The 19,453-nt window shown below is 34.4% G+C and overlaps 1 protein-coding gene across 1 annotated transcript in view; it reads right to left on the bottom strand.

Moving 5' to 3' along the window:
• Positions 1–308: 308 nt before the first annotated feature.
• myom1b (myomesin 1b) overlaps positions 309–19,453 on the bottom strand; it is a 51,313-nt gene continuing 32,168 nt past the window's right edge. The window contains 21 exon segments of the mRNA XM_051899213.1: positions 309–1,691; positions 1,849–1,904; positions 2,014–2,036; positions 2,151–2,187; positions 3,914–4,077; positions 4,398–4,503; positions 4,652–4,690; positions 5,194–5,281; positions 7,676–7,789; positions 7,884–7,951; positions 8,920–8,979; positions 9,064–9,208; positions 9,318–9,428; positions 9,430–9,455; positions 11,475–11,519; positions 11,615–11,721; positions 13,209–13,365; positions 14,592–14,706; positions 15,599–15,783; positions 16,804–16,930; positions 17,016–17,212. Coding sequence (XP_051755173.1) covers positions 1,431–1,691; positions 1,849–1,904; positions 2,014–2,036; positions 2,151–2,187; positions 3,914–4,077; positions 4,398–4,503; positions 4,652–4,690; positions 5,194–5,281; positions 7,676–7,789; positions 7,884–7,951; positions 8,920–8,979; positions 9,064–9,208; positions 9,318–9,428; positions 9,430–9,455; positions 11,475–11,519; positions 11,615–11,721; positions 13,209–13,365; positions 14,592–14,706; positions 15,599–15,783; positions 16,804–16,930; positions 17,016–17,212 — 2,231 coding nt within the window. The 3' untranslated portion in view covers positions 309–1,430.

The raw sequence follows: 19,453 nt of genomic DNA, 5'->3' as shown, positions 1-19,453 counted from the left end.
AGTGAAAACAAATATTTTGAGCATGTTACATGTATTGTTCCTATGCTGTATTACAAGGTAGCAAGTTATTTACCCTCAAATTTATTCTGAACATTTTTATTAGACTGTGGAAACAAAAACAGTATTTGTAAACTCTGTTTTTGTGAGAGTGTGTGAAAGTTAGTGACGGTGTTCAGGTTGGACCAGGTGTTCAGACGAAGAGACAACATCTGCATCTCAGATGCAGGATTCAGGAAGGAGGGATGTGAATGATGAGGACAGTGTGGAGAAGAAAACAAGGGACACACTGAAATCACACAGAGAGGGAGTTGAGAGAATATGTGCTCCGTTTATTGGAAATAACACAGAGGAAGTCATATCATTATCTGTGAGGTAAAACAGGAGGTGAAGTCATAACTGCTATGCACAATGGGATCATACGTGCAGTGATTTATTAGGAGTGTGAAGCATTATAGAGAATCCATAGAAACCTTGCAGCAGAGCTATCGATTCATTTAAACACATTAAAGTTGTCTTTACAGCATTCCTTTAATATGGACTATTTAGTGTTTTTTGTTAAAGCCCCTGCTTTTCAGGACAGAATAATGATAAACTATACAGAAATGGAGCATTCATTTGTCCCTCAATTCAAAACTGTTCATCTTTCATGCACATCAGTGCATCTGTTTCTTCTTACAGTAAAACTACATAAGGAAAGCCATTCACAATACAACCTGCAGTCAAAACTCTATTTGTTTTCTAATCTGGGCCTTAAACTATTTTACTAATTCCACAATGGAGAAAATGGTCAAGTAAACAATGCAAGTTGAGTACTATTATAAAGCTAGATCTATACAGAAAATGATTTGATAAAATAAGAGTTTGTTTCCAATTAAAGCTCTATTTTGAAAATGTGGGTACTGGTGGATTAAAACTTGGACCAACACTTTTCAATCTGCAACCAAGATATTAGCACCATTTTGTTACTCTTCACTAAGGATATGAAACATGCTCAAAAGTTTGGAATAATTAAGATTTTAAAAAAAATCTTTTTGAATGTCTCTTATGCTCACCAAGGCTGTATTCTGTGATCAAAATACAGTAAAATTATTTTAAATATTAGAATGATTTTTGAGGGATCATGTGACACTGACGACTGGAGTAATGATGCTGAAAATTCAGCTTTACCATCACAGAATAAATTACTCTTTTATAATATATTCAAATAGAAAACAGTTCTTTTAAATTGTAATACTATTTCACAATTTTACTGTATCTTTGATCAAATAAATGCAGCCTTGGTGAGCAGAAGAGACTTCAATCAAAAACATTAAAAAATTATTTATTCCAAACATCAGTATACCTTCAGATATTCAATATAATCGGGCACTATTGTCAAAACTAATCTTTTAGAATCTTTTCGAATCTTTAATTGATCTGATTGGTTTTCTTTATTTTTTCTTGCCATGTTCCTCGTCTGGCATGAAGACACTTACGGTGAAATCGCCGCTCTCCGTACCGTACTTGTTCTTTACCAGGATGCTGTACTTGCCAGAGTCAGACGTATTGACGCTGGTGATGGTGAAACTGGCAAACTTGCCTGACTCAAACTTCAGAATATAGTGATCGTCCGAAACCATCTCACGTTCATTCTTTAGCCAAGTGACCTCTGGTACAGGGTCACCCGAGATATTGCAGGTCAGGTTCAAAGCCTACGAGAGAGAAGTGAAGAGACAGATGGAATGATACTGAAAACAGAATGTTTTGTTGTTGTTGCTGTTTTATTTTTTGTCATTTTTGTGGGAAAATTATTTGCGGAGTAGCGCAAATATGTTTTTTTCAAACCATACGGAGAACCATGTACACTACCTTGCCCTCTTGGATGGTCACAACATCAGGCAAACCACCTGCCACACGAGCACGATCTGAGGAAAACACAAAGATTACAAACTTCCAGTACACTCACACCACCTTTCAAACGATAGTTAAAGTGATGCATTAAACAAGCATGTATTTCTGCCTTCATCTACTCACTTCTTTCTGCAATAGCAGCAGCCCTAAGGAAAAAATTGAAGATGGGAAAAGAAAATATTTTTATTAGTTATTCAATCAGTCAAGCTGAATAGTATCTATCACAGATCACAAAGCATTTTCAGATTAAAGGCACTTACTTGAGTCTTTGAAATTCAGCATATGCATCATCAAATGCTGAAAATATTAAAATTCAATGTTAATGCATCATTTATTACAAACATTTTCTCAAAACTTTTTTCAAAAATTTTACATCTACAGAAATGAAGAGTACTAATAAAAATCATGTACACTACCAGTCAAAAGTTTGGAAACATTACTATTTTTAATGTTTTTGAACGAAGTCTCTTATGCTCATTAAGGCTGCATTTATTTCATAATAAATACAGAAAAAACAATAATATTGTGAAATATTATTACAATTTAAAATTATGGTTTTTTAATTTAATATACTTTAAAATATAATTTATTTCTGTGATGCAAAGCTGAATTGTCAGCATCATTACTCCAGTCTTCAGTGTCACATGATCCTTCAGAAATCATTCTAATATGCTGATTTATTATCAATGTTGGAAACAGTTGTGCTGCTTAATATTATTTTATAACCTGTGATACTTTTTCAGGATTCTTTGATGAATAAAAAGTTAAAAAAATATCAGCATTTATTTAAAATAGAAATCTTTTGTAACATTATACACCACCGTTCAAAAGTTTGGGGTCAGTATTTTTTTTTTCTTTCTTTTTTTTGAAAGATGTGTTAAATTGAACACGGATGTGATAAAAAGTGATAGTAAAGATTTATATTGTTAGAAAAGATTTATATTTTGAATAAATGCTGTTCTTTTATTCATCAATAAATCCTGAAAAAAGAATCACAGGTTCCAAAAAAATATTAAGCAACACAACTGTTTTCAACATTGATAATAACTGAGTATCAAATCAGAATATTAGAATGATTGCTGAAGGATCATGTGACACTTAAGACTGGAGTAATGATGCTGAAAATTCAGCTTTGATCACAGAAATAAATAATATTTTAAAGTATATTAAATTAGAAAACCATAATTTTAAATTGTAATAATAATTCACAATATTGTTGTTTTTTTCTGTATTTATTATGAAATAAATGCAGCCTTAATGAGCATAAGAGACTTCGTTCAAAAACTTTAAAAGTAGTAATGTTTCCAAACTTTTGACTGGTAGTGTACTCTCATAGCCTTAAATTAGTTTTTATTTACATGGAGCTGGGCGGCCTCATTGGAGCCACGACTTTGAGGTCAAATATACTGATCTCAGTAATACCCCATTATCAGACACTTTTGCAACATCTTGAGAGTACAGTTTGCTTTAAATCTGCTGTTTGCTACATTTATTGTGAACAGTGTTACAGAAAAAATAGACTGACTCTTGTGAAAAAGAACACGTTAGCAAACTTAAAAAAAAAAAAAAAAAAGTAATTATTATGGAAATAATATACTGAATGCAGTTTTCGCATATATTTATTGCATGTTAATTGATGAAAATGTATTCGTTTATACATTTATATAAGCCTACTGCTTATATACGTTCAGAAGGTCTTCCAGGTTTGTGGAATTGCACAATCCTGGAATCGTGATCCTATCTAAAACTAAAAATAAAAAAATCACGATATGATATTTTGCCATATCACCCACCCCTACACTCATAAAAAATGAGTTGTTTCAACCCAAATTTGGGTCAAATATGGACAAACCCAACTGTTGGGTTAAAAATTGAATTTAAAAATTTAACCCAATGGCTTGGTTTGTCCATATTTGACCCAAATTTGGGTTGAAACAACCAATTTTTTAAGAGTATAGTAGACAGCAAAGCAGGCGACTAGTTTTTTGGCGTAGAGTGTGTGTGTGAGCTCATGTTTCCTCACCTTGTCCAGCCAATTCCACAGTTCTGCGCAAACCTCCTTTCCCATCGAAGAACTCAATGGCGTATTTGCCTTTATCTTTCTCTGTGGGCTCAGAAATCTGCAGCCACAGCTGCTCACCCACCACACCACTCTTAATGCGCTCGGTGAATGCGATTGCAGCATCCCTGTAATAAAGCACACACACTTAAAATTATACTCTGCTGTCAAACTACAATGAACACAAGTTGTAACTTTTTAAGTCTTGGTACTGAGAAAGTAATAATGGTACTTGGTACTTTAGAAAGCCAACATACTAATGTTTAATTTAAAATACTTTTTCTTCAGGGAAAAAACGTAAATGCATAAATTCAGTCACTGCTAAAACAATATAATATATAATATAATATAATAATAAAATATAATTTGCTCTCAGTGTGGACAGACACATTTCTTGATGCTGGAAACATGTCATGCACGAATACTTTTAAGAGAAACACGTTCTTACTTGTGATGCCAGGTGACGTGCAGCTCGTCGTTGTAGTAGCTGACGAAGCTGTAGAGCCTGATTCCCTCCTCTGTGCTCTGGATCTTCAGCGGAGTGGACGAGTTCGCTGGACAAAACAAAAACATTTGTCCTGCATTGCTACAACTACAAGTTTAAATGCAAAGATGTACTGTAAAGATTTAAAATACATATTAAATTGTGTTTAGTATATCATAAAAATAATTTACGCTTGAAAATGACATTGTAAATCTTACCAATAACACTGAAAACCTGATTCATCAGGTCTTTGAATCCTGGAAAACAGAAATTAGACATTTATTTACAAAAGATCAATTATCATCAGCATCTTTAACAGACAGATAATATCAGGAAGAAATAAGAAGAAAATGTAGGTCCAAATGGAAACTTTTTTCTTTGTTTTTTTTCCACATTTTCTGCACCAATTGTGGGAGGAAATCTGTGCAATTCCCAGATATAGATTTAAGTAGGATAAAAATGTTTAATAACAATTTATTTTACAGTGTCCCTTTTCACATCTTACATGTACTTACTAGAGGAAGTAAATTAGTGAAAAAAATCAATGTAATAATTTACTGATAATTACACTGTAACAATGGCAACTACAATAAAGTGAACTAAATGTTTAACCAGAGCTGAGAGTTAAGGGACAATTTGTATGTAAAATATATACAATGACATTAACATCACAGCACAAATTAGAGTAAGTAGAGAATACTGTAGAGTAGAGAGTTTTAAAATAGTAAAAGTACTTTTTAAAGCATATTTCTGCTGTTACCTTGGTCAGTAAGGTTGAGGGTGGAGGTGTCTTTGCCTCTGTCATCCTTCAAAACTACTTCATATATACCAGCATCCTTTTTCGAGATCTGCATAAACACATAAACATCTCACTTTTGACGGAGGTGGTCACCTACAGTATACAGTGGTGGTCAGAATTATTGGCACCCTTGGTAAATATGATCAAAGATGACTGTAAAAATAAATCTGCATTGTTTATCCTTTTGATCTTTAATTCATGAAATTAGCAAAAATATAACCTTTCATTGAAGAAAATGAATTGAAAGTGGGGGGAAAATCACATTATGAAATAAATGTTTTTCTCAGAAAAACACGTTGGCCACAATTATTGGCACCCTTTTATTCAATACTTTTTGCAACCTCCTTTTGCCAAGATAACAGCTCTGAGTCTTCACCTATAATGCCTGATGAGTTTGGAGAACACCTGACAAGATATCAGAGACCATTCCTTCATGCAGAATCTCTACAGATCCTTCTGATTCCCAACTCCATGTTGGTGCTTCTTCTATTCAGTTCACTCCACTCATTTTCTTTAGGGTTCAGGTCAGGGGACTGGGATGGCTATGGCAGAAGCTTCGTTTTGTGCTCAGTGACACAGTTTTCTGTTGGTTTTGATGTTTGTTTTGGATCATTGTCCTGATGGAAGATCCAACCACAGCCCATTATTGGATTTCTAGCAGAAGCGGTCAGGTTTTTATTTTTTTGTCTGTTGGTATTTGATAGAATCCATGATACCATGTATCTGAACATGATGTCCAGGACCTCCAGCAGAAAAATAGGCCCACAGCATTAAAGATCCAGCAGTATATTTAACCGTTGGCATGGGGTACTTTTTATCCATGTGTGCACCAAACCCAAATCTGGTGGGTTTGCTGCCAAAAAGCTCTTTTTTTAGTTTCATCTGACCATAGAAGCCGGTCCCGTTTGAAGCTCCAGTCTTGTCTGACAACTGAATATGCTGGAGATTGTTTCTGGATGAGAGCAGAGGATTTTTCTTGAAACCCTCCCGAACAACTTGTGGGGATGTAGGTGCTGTTTGATAATTTTTTTAGGCTTTCTGAAACTCAAGACTCAACTAATCTCTGCAATTCTCCAGCTGTGATCCTTGGAGAGTCTTTGGCCACTCAAACTCTCCTCCTCACAGCGCATTAGGATGATTTAGACACACGTCCTCTTCCAGGCAGATTTGTATCTTTAGTTGATTGGAACTTCTTAATTATTGCCCTGATGGTGGAAATGGGGATTTTCAATGCTTTAGCTATTTTCTTACAGCCACTTTCTATTTTGTATAGCTCAACAATCTTTTGCTGCACATCAGAACTACAGTCTTTGGTTTTACTCATTGTGATGAATTATTAAGGGAATTTGGCTTTTGTGTTTCCTCATTTTTATCCTCCTGTGGAACAGGAAGTCATGGCTGGACAATTTCATGTTCATGATCACCCTGGTGTGCTAAAAAAAAATTGTAAATATGAATAGGAATATACTTCAGAGATATTTTACTCATAAAAAATTCTAGGGGTGCCAATAATTGTGGCCAATGTGTTTTGGAGAAAAACATTTATTTCACAATGTGATTTTCCCTCCACTTTCAATTCTTTTCCTTCAATTAAAGGTTAGATTTTTGCTAATTTTATGAATTAAAGATCAAAAGGATGAACAATGCAGATTTATTTTTACAGTCATCTTTGATCAAATTTTCCTTTACTGTGATCATTTTAACTTAATCGATCCCTGTCTGTGTGTTTGCCATGCTTGTTTTTGTAGTTGTAGTTTTGTGCGTCTGTCTTCCTACTCTTTCAAGTTTACGTCTTGCTTGTTACATTATTTTTTTCTTTTTTCTTTTGTCGAATTGTTGTGGCCTACAGCATCCAGCGCAGAAGAAAAAGCCTATTTATTCTGACATGACAAAGTGATATATAATATATAATATAAGTGAGCCTGTGCTTACATTAATATCCCATATTTTATTTTTTTTAAACATTAAACAGGTGTGCATATTGGAGCATTAAAAGTGGTAGCCTAGTTTTCTAATACTATGTTTTATGTCAATATTGTAACCACATTATTTAAATTTTAATTTAATTTAATGATTCAAAAGACTATGCATTTCAGGCCATGTACTTTGTTGCTTGTTATTTGTCAATCTTTTATTTGCATTTATTTCCATAAAAAAGTCTTTGAGAAATCTGAGCATGTTTTATAAGTACTCTTTACAAGAAAATACTACGCCAGTTTTTTAACTGAAAAATTTTACGTTATTTGCCGTTTCCTGTGAAATTTACAAACAATTTTTGAGTAAAAATACAGTAGTCAACATTTGAAGTGGATCAAAACCTTCAAAAGTTGTCCTAAAACCTTCTTAGGACAACTTTGATGAACTTTTTTGATCCACTTAAAATGTTGACTACTATAGTTTCTACACCAATTTTTTTTCTCTGCATGAGTGAAATGCTGCTCACCTGGGTGATCTCCAAAGTTAATACTCCTTCAGAGAAATCCAGTTTCTCATTGACCTTAACCTCTCGTCCATCCTTATACCACAGGGCCACGGAGTCTTTCTTCATATTACCAACCTAGATCACAGGTTAATATGTCATTAATAAAGAAACAGGCAGCACCCTACAGCTGAGTAGAGTGTTTATGTGGTTCATATGAGAGAAGGCTCACCTTGCACTTCAGTCTTACACAGCACTCAGGTGTGACTTCATAACCAAGATACTCCACAAAGTGTGGACCTTTGAGTGCATAAATAGCAGTGAATAATGTACAAATATTCAATCGTTTAGTTAACGACAATTACTAGGGCATAGGGGTGTGATGAGACAGCTCACGTGACGAGACGAAATACGAGACTGGGTTCATGAGAACGAGACAAGATTTTTGCACAGTATTTTAAAAAAATCCTCAATTACGAAATACATGGCTAGAAAAACAGTCTGCAGGTGCATTTGAAATGTTTTAACTGGCTAAATAAAAATGAATAACAGTTTTCTCTTAGTCTTATTAATTGCAAAGAATAAGTGCAACCATAATCAAAGTCATCAAATAAAGACCAAATTTTTCTTCAAGCATGATACAGAGCTAAGACTAAGATAACTTTCATATTGGGAGATATTTGCATGCATCAGGGAGCCGCTTTCATAATGCGGGGTGAAATCACGTTTGAATGTGCGCTCGCATTTTACTTTCGATTTAGAGATTGCGCGTGTGAATAGGGACGCACGTTCTACAAGATAAGACATTTGTCAGAACGCTTAGACTCTGTTGTGCAAGGAATCCTCCGCCATGGTCTTGTCAGTCATCTCATCACTTACTCTCATCACGTGATCAGTGAACTGCTGCACTACGTACAACGCTGCAGCTCGCGTTGGATGAGGTGGATGGACTGTTATGAATTAAATGGTTTTTATGTCTATAAAAAGCAAAATGACAGTGGAGGTGTAATACAAATGTAGCAGTGGCATATTCTATCCTAATTTCCCCCTCACACTCCATCATGGAAATATTGCTCAAGACAGCTTTTCACCTCGATTTTTAATCACATTTTGTCACATTCTAATCATGAGATCTCGTCACACCCTTACTAGGTCATTGCTAACTTTCTCAAGCCAACATAAAGTTTATTGCATACTATATACTTGTTCACATAGATTTTTAAAAATAATATTACAGTGTATATACAGTACTGCACATATACTCGTACCTTGCTTTCTATGCCATTCTTTTCTCTGGAACTCTGATTCCTTCTGTAACTGCTTGAACACTGAAGGAAATGAGATGCCATAATTAGTACACACCCTATAAATGAGATACATATATGTACGTGTATATGGACTTTTAGATGTACCATCTCCAATTAGGACTAGACTGGACTGGTTAGTGGCTTTGCCATCTTGAAGCTGGAAAGTGAATGTTCCCTCATCCTCTTTGCCCAGAGACTCCATGAACATCTCAATAATGCCAGTATTTTTATCAAAGTTCATCTTGTATTTCTACAACACACAAAAACTCTTAATGCAGAAGCAAACTAAATGATTATTTACAATCAATTTCATGTGTAATATTTCATGTACTGTGCGTCTGTTTCTGTATTCGTCTCACCTCTCCCTGGGAGATCATATTGTCATTGAACACGTATTCAACTTTTCCATTGGCAGAGATTTTTTCAGCCTGCAACCAGAAGCGAACTCTACCCTTCTCCAGCAGCTCTACAGGCCAGCTCTGTTTTCAGAGGGATGACTGGAGAAGAGGGATGAAAGTGGATAACAGAAACAGATGATGGGAACAATATTGAGAACAATAGAACAAAACATGAAATCGGTCCTGAATAATGTTTATTGTATTGGAGGCCTATGATGGAATGGAAACCTTGATACTTATGCTCTGTTTTGTGCAATAAAGTGACAAGTGATGCATCTTTCATATTAAACCTAACCAAGTGTCCTAACCAAAGAATAAGTGTCACATGACGAGACATTTTGCCACTCATAAGGGTTTCTCTGTCTATCTCATTTGAAAAATCCTATATCACATAGCTGTATTTAAAAAAATCATACTGTATGTTCTGATGAGCACTTAATGCAGTAATTTGCTTTTGTTTATAGGACAGAACAAAAACTGTTTAGGACACTGTGTTATTATGGAACTTGTTTCCGCCACTAAATAAAAAAAATAAAAAAGGTAATAGTAACTTTTTATCTCACAATTCTGACTTTATTTTTTCTCACAAATTGTGACTTCTTTTCTCAGAATTGTGAGATATAAACTCAGAATTACAAGAAATAAAGTTATGTAAAGTTATAATGTACAAATATTCAATCGTTTAGTTAACGACAATTACTAGGGCATAGGGGTATGTTGAGACAGCTCACGTGACGAGACGAAATACGAGACTGGGTTCACGAGAACGAGACAAGATTTACAAGAACGAGGGTTCACGAGAACGAGACAAGAATTACAAGAAATAAAGTTATAAACTCGCAATTCTGACTTTTTTCTCACAATTTCGAGTTTATATCTCGCAATTCTAGACTTCTTTTCTCAGAATTCTGAGATATAAACTCTCAATTGCGAGTTAGCATATAAAGTCCAATTCTGTGGAAAAAAAACCTTTTTCTCAGAATTGCGAGTTTATATCTCACAATTCTGACTTTATAACTCACATTTCTGACTTTATAACTCGCAATTGCGAGTTTACATCAAACAATTCTGACTTTGTAAATTCTGAGATATAAACTTGCAATTGCGAGAAAAAAACTCAGAATTGTGAGGTAAAAAGTCACAATTACTTTTTTATTCAGTGGCGGAAACAAGCTTCCATAGTGTTACAGAACTACCCTTGTAAAAAAAAGTATTATGCTTAATTGTGTAAATCTTAAAAGTATATATTTAAAAAAAGAGAGCGCTTAAAGACATTTACATGTTCATGATTGTTTCTTAACACACTTAAGTACACTTTTAATAATGTAAAATAGTTTTACTTATTTTAAATAATTTTGTTTTAATAATCTTTTGTCATGCTTTAAAGTACACTTAATTTGATGTGTTAACATACTTTCATGATAATGTTTCTTAACACACTTAAATGCACTTTTATTGTCAAATTAAAAGTTTTGCTTATTTTAAATCATTGTTTTAATAATCTTTTGCTTTGAAGAAGTACACTTATTTTGATGTGTTGACTAACATACTAAAGCACATGTAAAGTATTTGATTACAATTTTAACTGTACTGTTATTTGATATTACAATTAAATGAATATATTTTAAATGTAGGCCTACTAAATTGCAACTTCATTATTAGAAATATATCTGAATACATAACTTACAAGTTGCAATAGAAATAGCATTAAAGTATATTTCAGTTTACCATAAATGCTTATCAGTACATTCTGAAGTATACTTTAACCATATTTCAAAGACAATAAAAGTAATTAAATTATATATACAATAAGATGTACTTAAGTCCTACTTAAAGTGGGTCGAAAAAGCACTCTTAGTTCAGCTAATAACATCTAATATAAATTTAAACTATAATACATTTTCATTTAATGACAATTAACATGCAATTGTGTGCAAAAGTGTCAGAAAACGTTACATTCAGTTCACACATAACTCTGTTCTTTTACAGTATATTATTTCCATAATAGTACTTTTAAAAGTATGCTAAATTGCACAGGATAGAGCAAGTGTACACACCTACAAAAAAAAAACGTTGATAGTGTGAAACCTTACAACTGAGCATGTGACGTGTACTCACTGGGGAATTTGTGTTCATGGCTGACCTTCAGGAGTTCTTTTAGAGCTGTTAGGAACAGGACAGTGAAATTGTCAGAATCAATAACAAGGTTTACTTGCTACATTTAAACATACACAAATGAAAAAGGGAGATAAACTCACCTTCTTCAGAGAGCGTGTAGCTGCCTGAAGCTCCATCAGTGTGTGTCACGAAGCAAGAGTAGATGCCCAGGTCATCTTCTGAAGGAGTATTAAATATGGCTTTGGACCTACAGACCAATATTGAAGAGTTACTACAAAATGATGCCATGCTAATCTACACATAGAAAGGTGATGGAATTGTTTATTACATTTAATAAATAATATGTTTCTGTAAACGGTCAAAGATTTATAAATATGATTGATCAGAAGGTACACAAGCTATAGTTTGAAGGGATATAATTCACTCAAAAATAAAAATTATGTCATCATTTACTCACCTTCATGCTGTTCCAACCCATAAAACTTTAATTCATTTTCAGAACAAAAGAAGATATTTTCAATATTCATTTGATGAGCAATATTGTTCAGTAGACTTGGATTAAACTGCTCGATTCATATGGATTACTTTTATGAATGTCGTTTTGATTACACTTCCAATGGATGCACAAAATAATTTTTTAAAAATGTCTTCATTTATGTTCAGAAGATGAACAATAGTCTTATGGGTTTAGAATGAGATTAGGGTAAGTAAATGATGACCCCTGTGGTGAAAAAGTTTTTAATGTTGTTTATATGTGGTGTTTTTAATATGCTTTAAGACAAACCATGTGCAAATTCATCAGTAAACACCATTGCTGAGTATTTGCTCCTGCAGTATACCAAAAGACAGTCTCAAAAATGCGGTTTGAAACTGCCCCTAATTCCTACCGTCACAAACATGTAACCAATCCTGTCAACGTGTAGGGCGGGGCTTTTACTATGATAAATTCTAGGGAATGCTGATTTTTTAATGCAGCTGTCTGACTCGGTGAAGATGGTAAATGGGAACATGGTTTGGGTAACATTAGCAACACATTATTAGCTGTTTAAAAACGTAGATATATATAATAATATCATTAACTGTTATGCGTCGACTTTTATTCAAATTCTGAATGAATTATATACAGCTTAGAAAGTGTGCAAAGTCTGCTCACTTTACAATCACTAAAAAGCTGTCACTGATCTCAATAAAGTTGTCTACACTGCACAATGAATCTCTTATTTACTTCGACTCTACACTTTAGTAAATCTAAGGATTTGAGAGCATGAAGAACTCCGTGCTGAACAAAAACTCCGGTGTTTTGAGCGGTGAGTGGATTCTGACTACATTAAACACCCCTGATTGGCCACTGCATTCAAGAGATCAACAAACATGTCTGCAATTGGCTACATTGCTCACTGTTGCAAAAACACGTTCTCCAGAGCGTAAACATAGTTACGCACTGGGCCTTACCAAATCTGTTTAGTCAATATGATATCATTACAGTATCAGCTGAGGGTGCTCTTGCTTAGTAGTCCGAGCTGGTGTGATTGAGTGGAGGCGGTGACTAATCCGCGTATTCTAAATGAAGCAAGGGTGTAGAGTTTCATTCAAGCTATTTTAAGGCATGAATTTTTTTCACAGGAAAAAACATTAAATATGTCATAGTGATTATCAAAGATGACTTTTAATGGATAAAATTATTGACTGCAGGAGGACTTCGTTATATAACTTAATTAGCACGTAAATACTTACTTGCTACCCTTGGTCTCTAAGGTCATGCGTTTAGGTTCTGTCATTTCCTCATAGTTCTTGGACCAGACAAATTTGGAGTCAGCAGTGAGGTTAGAGCACTCAAAATTCAGTGAAATGACGCCATCGTCGTCAACATTCACAACTATCTCTGCAGTACCTGAGAGAAAGAAATAGTTTTTTTAAGTTTTGTTTATTTTGGTTTGTTTTAAGCTTAGCCTGGATTTAAAAAGCACTTTATTAAACAGATTCCTCAATAGCACACAGTTTATTGCAGATTATTACGTGTTTGTGTTTTGTCCATTCCTGTTTACTCTGATATACCCACATATGGTTTTGTTCAACACCTAATCTGAATCAAGTTCAGCATGGACTGCTTTAACTTAAAGTCAACATTATTTACAATCCATTTCACCACTGTAATAACTTGGGGTGTAACGGTACATGTATTCGTCCCGAACCGTCATGGTACGGACGTCAGGGTTCGGTGCATACAGTCAGAAGACGAATACAGTCAGTCACAGGCGATCCACACTCCAATCCAGAAAGGGGTGCACGCGGTAATGCAATGCTGTTTGCTAACTGCCACTACAGGAAAAAGTGCAGAAGAGGAAAACAGACGATCTATGCATAGATATGTTTACGTGTAATCTCTCAATCAGTGTTTCAACTGTGGAAAGACATCTATAAAACGGCTTGAGAAGAATATCTCACATAGCATTACATTTACCTCAGGCAAGTCATTTAGTGTCCACAGCATGTTAGTTTACTGGAGAAATGAACTCTAGAGGGGAGCATTTCACTAAATATATGCACTATATAGTTTGGCTCTTAACCTTTAATATTATAGTAATGTGCAAGAAAGGGCTCCCTGTATAGTTTACAGCATTAGCTGGGATAGATTTTTTTTATCCTTAAGAAAATGTTAATTATAATTGAGTTTATTTAAAGAGAGAGACACAATTTGTTCAATAAACCACTGTTTAATAAAGAAAAAAGAAGCAATTTTATGTTTAGTTTTCTGCCCCCTGCTGTACCGAACCGTGACTTCAATATCGAGGTACATACTGAACCGTCATGTTTATGTACTGTTACACCCCTAGTAATAACTCGTAATTTCTCAGAGTTTTTCACGATTGGGTTATGAAAAGTGTTTGGAGGATATAGTTGGAAAAATAAGAAGGAATGGTTGTGTCATCCAAAAAAGAAATCATTTCAGAGTCAGATCAAGTTATTACATTTTTGAAGAAGATCATGAGAAAAGTATGACTTGTATACAACAGGACCTGGAACATGCATTTAAGAAATCTGCCATAGCTATTTTGCAGTACAATAAAATGTTATTTGACAAATTCTTGTTTAGCTTCATTTAGTCCAGTTTAGTACCTGGTTTAGTCACTGCCTCCACTGGTTCTGTAGCTTCTGATGCTTTTCCTACACCAGCCTTGTTCTGAGCGCGTACACGGAAAACATACGACTCCCCCTCCTTTAGATCCTTGATCTAGAACAATGAAGAGGAACAACATTATACCATAAACCTACCCTTGTGAAAAAAAAATGTGTGCTTGTATTGAATATGACCTTGCTACTTTAAATCTTAAAAGTACATTTATAAAAAACTGTACTTGCTGATAATATTAATAAAAGACCACTTAAGTGTACTTCAAGAGAGTACATTTTCATGACAATTTTTCTTAATACACTTTAGTACACTTTTAAAAAGAGCAGTTTGTAATAATGGCAACTAAAAATCACGTTTTGACATGCATTAAAGAAGTACACTTATGCATTGTACATAAATGTGCTTTAGTATTGAACATACTAAAGCACATTTAAAGTATTTGATTATAATTTTAACTGTAATGTTATTTGAGATTACATTTAAAGTTAATATATTTTCATTGCACGAAAATTGCTTACTAATCATTATTATTACAAATGTGTAATTACAAATATTTTTAAATACATGATATACTGTACAAGTTTCAATAGAAATGACACTTAAGTATATTTTTGTTTAGCATAAATTCTTGTCAGTAATTTTGGCAGTACATTTTAACCATATTTTAAACACAATAAAAGTAATTATGAAATAATTACAGACAAATATGTACTTAAGTTCTACTTAAGTGGATCAAAAAAAGCACTCTAAAGTTCAGCTAATTGCATTTAATATAAATTTAAACTATAATACATTTTCATATCATTGCAATTGGTGAAAACATTACATTAAGTTCACACTTAAGTATATTCTTTTCAAGTATATTATTTCTGTAATAAGTGTTATTTTTAAAAAGTATGATAAAGTGGACTTCTTTTTCACAAGGGAATGCCAATGTCACAACCTTAACAAGCAAACTCCACTGCTCCGCAGCTTCCACATACATACAAACCTTCATGAATGTCTTGTTAGTAGCTTTCTCATTGACCCCTCTCCACATTTCAAAGTCCGCTTCAGCCTCCTTGATGTCAATGTAGTATCCATTGACAGCATCACGACCCTGGTAGACAGGTGGTTTCCAGAGCAAGACCAAAGAGTCTTTACGCACCTCCCGTACTTGGAGGTCATGGGGTGGTCCTGAAAAATGTTTGTAGCATAGTTTACAAGCGTATCAGTCAGAGCTGATGTGATGAACAAGAAAATGTTCTGTACTTTGTCATCAAAAAAATGCTTTAGAGTCTAGAATTCTGAATGATGTGCTTTAGATCTACAAGTAAGTATATATAATTCCCAATAGGACTATTATAATTCCAATAGAATAAAATACATTCTATTGGAATTATAATAGTCCTATTGGGAATTATATATTCTAAAAGATCTAGTTTTTGTTTTGTGTTTCTGGAATCTGTAGGATCCTTAAGTATTGGTTCCAAATTATGGTTTTAGTAGGATTTATTTAGGATATTATGGTTTTAATAGGATTTATTTAGACTTTGCAGATTATCAATGTGTTTACTATCCCCTTGTGAAAAAGAAGTGTGCTTAATTGTATTGAATGTGCACATGTAGTGTACTTAAAATCTTTAAAGCATATTTAAAAAAAACTACTTGCAGATAATATTAATGAAATAAAGGCCACTTAAGTGTACTTAAAGAGAGTACACTTTCATTACTGTTTCTTTAGTACACACTTAAGTAAAAAGTGCATTTTGTAAAAATGTCAAATTAAATTTTTTACTGTTAATTTGACTTAAGTTGTACAGTACATTTTAAATAATTATTATATCAAATTTTGATGTGTTGACTAACATACTAAAGCAGATGTAAGTACTTGATCATAAATATAAGTAATAAATATGAAATTAAATATAAAGATGTCCTATTTAAGTGGGTCCAAAAAGCACTCTAAAGTTCAGCTAATTTCATCTAATATAAATTTTAACTAAAATGCCTTTTCACTTAATTGCAATTAACGTGCAATTAAGTGTTGGAGAACATTACATTCAGTGCACACTTAAGCATATTCACACTTAAGTTAAAAGTATGCTAAATTGTACTTTTTTTCACAAGGGTCACCTTTATTGTGTGTAAGCATTACAGCTCTGGAAAAAAAAAAAAAAAAAAAAATCTTTATTATTCATATTAGTTTGTGCATACCCGGTACAGCAATAGTCCACTCCTCACACTTGAATGTCTCACTGGGAAGAGACGGGATGCCCACACCAGCCATGTTGGCAGCACGTACCTGGAATTGGTACAGCATGTTTTCCTTCAGCTCTGAAACCTAGACAGAAAGGAGGTTGGAGATTAAAAATTGCCCATCTCATGGTCAATTATTTTGCCTGTTATTACACAAATGTGCTACTTACTCTATAAGCTCTCTCACTGACAGACTTAATGTTCGCTTCATGCCATTTTCCCGGGACTCCACCGATGACCTCACGGTAATCAACAAAGTAACCAGTGATGTCAGCACCACCGATGAAAGTGGGTTGTTTCCAGGCTAGTACCATCGAGTCCCGCACACATTCCAACACATTGATGCCATAGGGTGGAGCGGGTGAAGCTGGCATAACAAAACACTACAGTTAGCAGTGAAGCACATTTACAGTATAAAGGAAACTAATCATAGACTGAGCGTGTACCAGCGTACGTGAAGCAAAATATCCAAACCAGGCACAGAATTGTAAAAATACAGACTGGCACTATGACATTGAAAGTTGGTGAGCCCAAGGAGTGTATCGTGTAGTAGGGAGGGTGTCCAGCATATTGCCAGTTGTGGCTGGTGGCATAAAAGAAGCCAAAAAGGATCCCTGGATGCATTTGTGAGAATAGTGTTGTTATTTAAGGGATTAAAAAGGCTGTAGTTGAGAAGACTTACCATAAATAAAAGTTCTCTGAGAAGATACCCCATTAGAAAAACCAGATTGTACCAGCAAGAAACTGGTTTTAGCTGGATTTTCCAATGGGGTTGACTGACCAGTCAACTGTTGCAGTTTTTCCTGCGTGTTTATATTCTGTATAACCACAGCGTGACTACAAGGATGTTAAAACAACTGCAATATGCTAATTTTATGAGAAAGGTCTTATATCCCCTTGTGAAAAAGAAGTTTGCTTAATTGTATTGAATCTTAATTGAATTGAATCTTAAAAGTATATATTTAAAAAAAAAAAAAAAAACGTACTTGCAGGTAATAGCCTATAATATTATTGAAATAAAAGGCCACTTATAAGTTTAACACCTCTACCCAGGTCCTACTCGCCCCGCTCTGCGCGGGCCTCGAACCTGGGTCTCCGGCGTGGGAGTCGGACACTCTAACAAGGAGGCTAAAGGCCACAACCTCTAGTGTTAGTTGCATCAGTCACTAGAGCATCTCTCCCTAAACCTCACTCCCATCTGGGTCATGGCACCAATGAAACCCCTCACCCAGGTCCTACTCCTACTCTGCACAGCAACTACTAGCTGGCCTCCGTTACACTCACCCCTCTAAACCTCACTCCTATCCAGGTCACAGCACCAATGTAACCCCTCTACCCAGGTAAGTAAGTAAGTAAGTACACTTATTTTTATGTTGACTAACAAACTAAAGTAATTGATTATAATTTAAATTGCAGTGTGTTATTCAATATTACATTTAAAGGTAATATATTTTAAATGTACTAAATTGGAAATTCATCATTACAATTGTGTGATTACAAATATATTAAAATAAATAACAAATTTCAACAATGACATGAAGTATAATTTAGTTTACCATAAAAGCTTGTCAGCACATTCGGCAGTTCACTTTAACCATATTTGTATTAAGTCCTACTTAAGTGGGTAAAAAAACACTCTAAAGTTCAGCTAAATGCATTTAATATAGATTTAAACTATAATGTATCGCCATTTAATTTCAAATTAACATGCCATTAAGTGTCTGAAAACATTACATTCATTTCACACTTAAGTATATTCTTTAAAAAAAAGTATATTATTTTCAAAATAATGCTCTTTTTAAAAATATGCTAAAGTGTACTTTTTTTCACAAGGGTCAATATGACAAATTAAAAATAATAGGCACATAAATGATTAATGAGTAAACTTTATAAAGTGCAATAAACTAAATAAGTGTTTAAAAAAGATTGAAAGTGAAAAATTCAAGATGCAAAAATTCAATAAAAGAAATGAATAAAAAATTAATGGAAAAAAAAAACAAATAAAACAGGAAAGGTGAAAATGGAGACAGGCCAACACTGAGGAGGGATGCTGATGGATGGCGTTCCAGAGAGTTGGCTTTCACTCTCTTCTCACCTGAGCCTTTTCGTCCTCTCTCTCGCTCTCCTGCTTTCTCTTGTTCCGGAGAAGAGTTTATTGACGACTTACAATTTTCTGGCAATTCTGTTGCCAACTCCTTTTGGATGTAGTTGGGCATTAACAATTCATTGCTAGAGTTTGCAACCAGTTTAGAGGTTTCAGTATCCTGCCCACGAGAAGGTTCTGGTGCCCCCTGACTGGCCCTCTTGCCCTGTTTTCCTTCATTTAATGCAACTGGATGCCCTTTGTGGCCAGTGTTTTGACCCCCTCCCTCAACCCTTTCACTAACATTAGCTAGGCGTGTTAGAGGCGTGTCAGCAGGGGAGTGAGGCGCCACATGCCTGCCCACTCCACAAGTGCTGTGCTGGGTTAGTCCGACCCCATTACCCCCTGACTCCAGACACACACCATGAAGAATACCGCCCCCTAAAAGGAGTTAGCAGAAAAAAAAACAGCAAGAGAAAGCAGACATAAATGAAATTCAAACACTATCACATTCAAAATGCTTCA

This window comes from Ctenopharyngodon idella, chromosome 7 (assembly GCF_019924925.1).
Source record: "Ctenopharyngodon idella isolate HZGC_01 chromosome 7, HZGC01, whole genome shotgun sequence".
In the NCBI taxonomy this organism is placed as follows: domain Eukaryota; kingdom Metazoa; phylum Chordata; class Actinopteri; order Cypriniformes; family Xenocyprididae; genus Ctenopharyngodon; species Ctenopharyngodon idella.
This window is presented reverse-complemented; position numbering and strand designations above follow the sequence as displayed.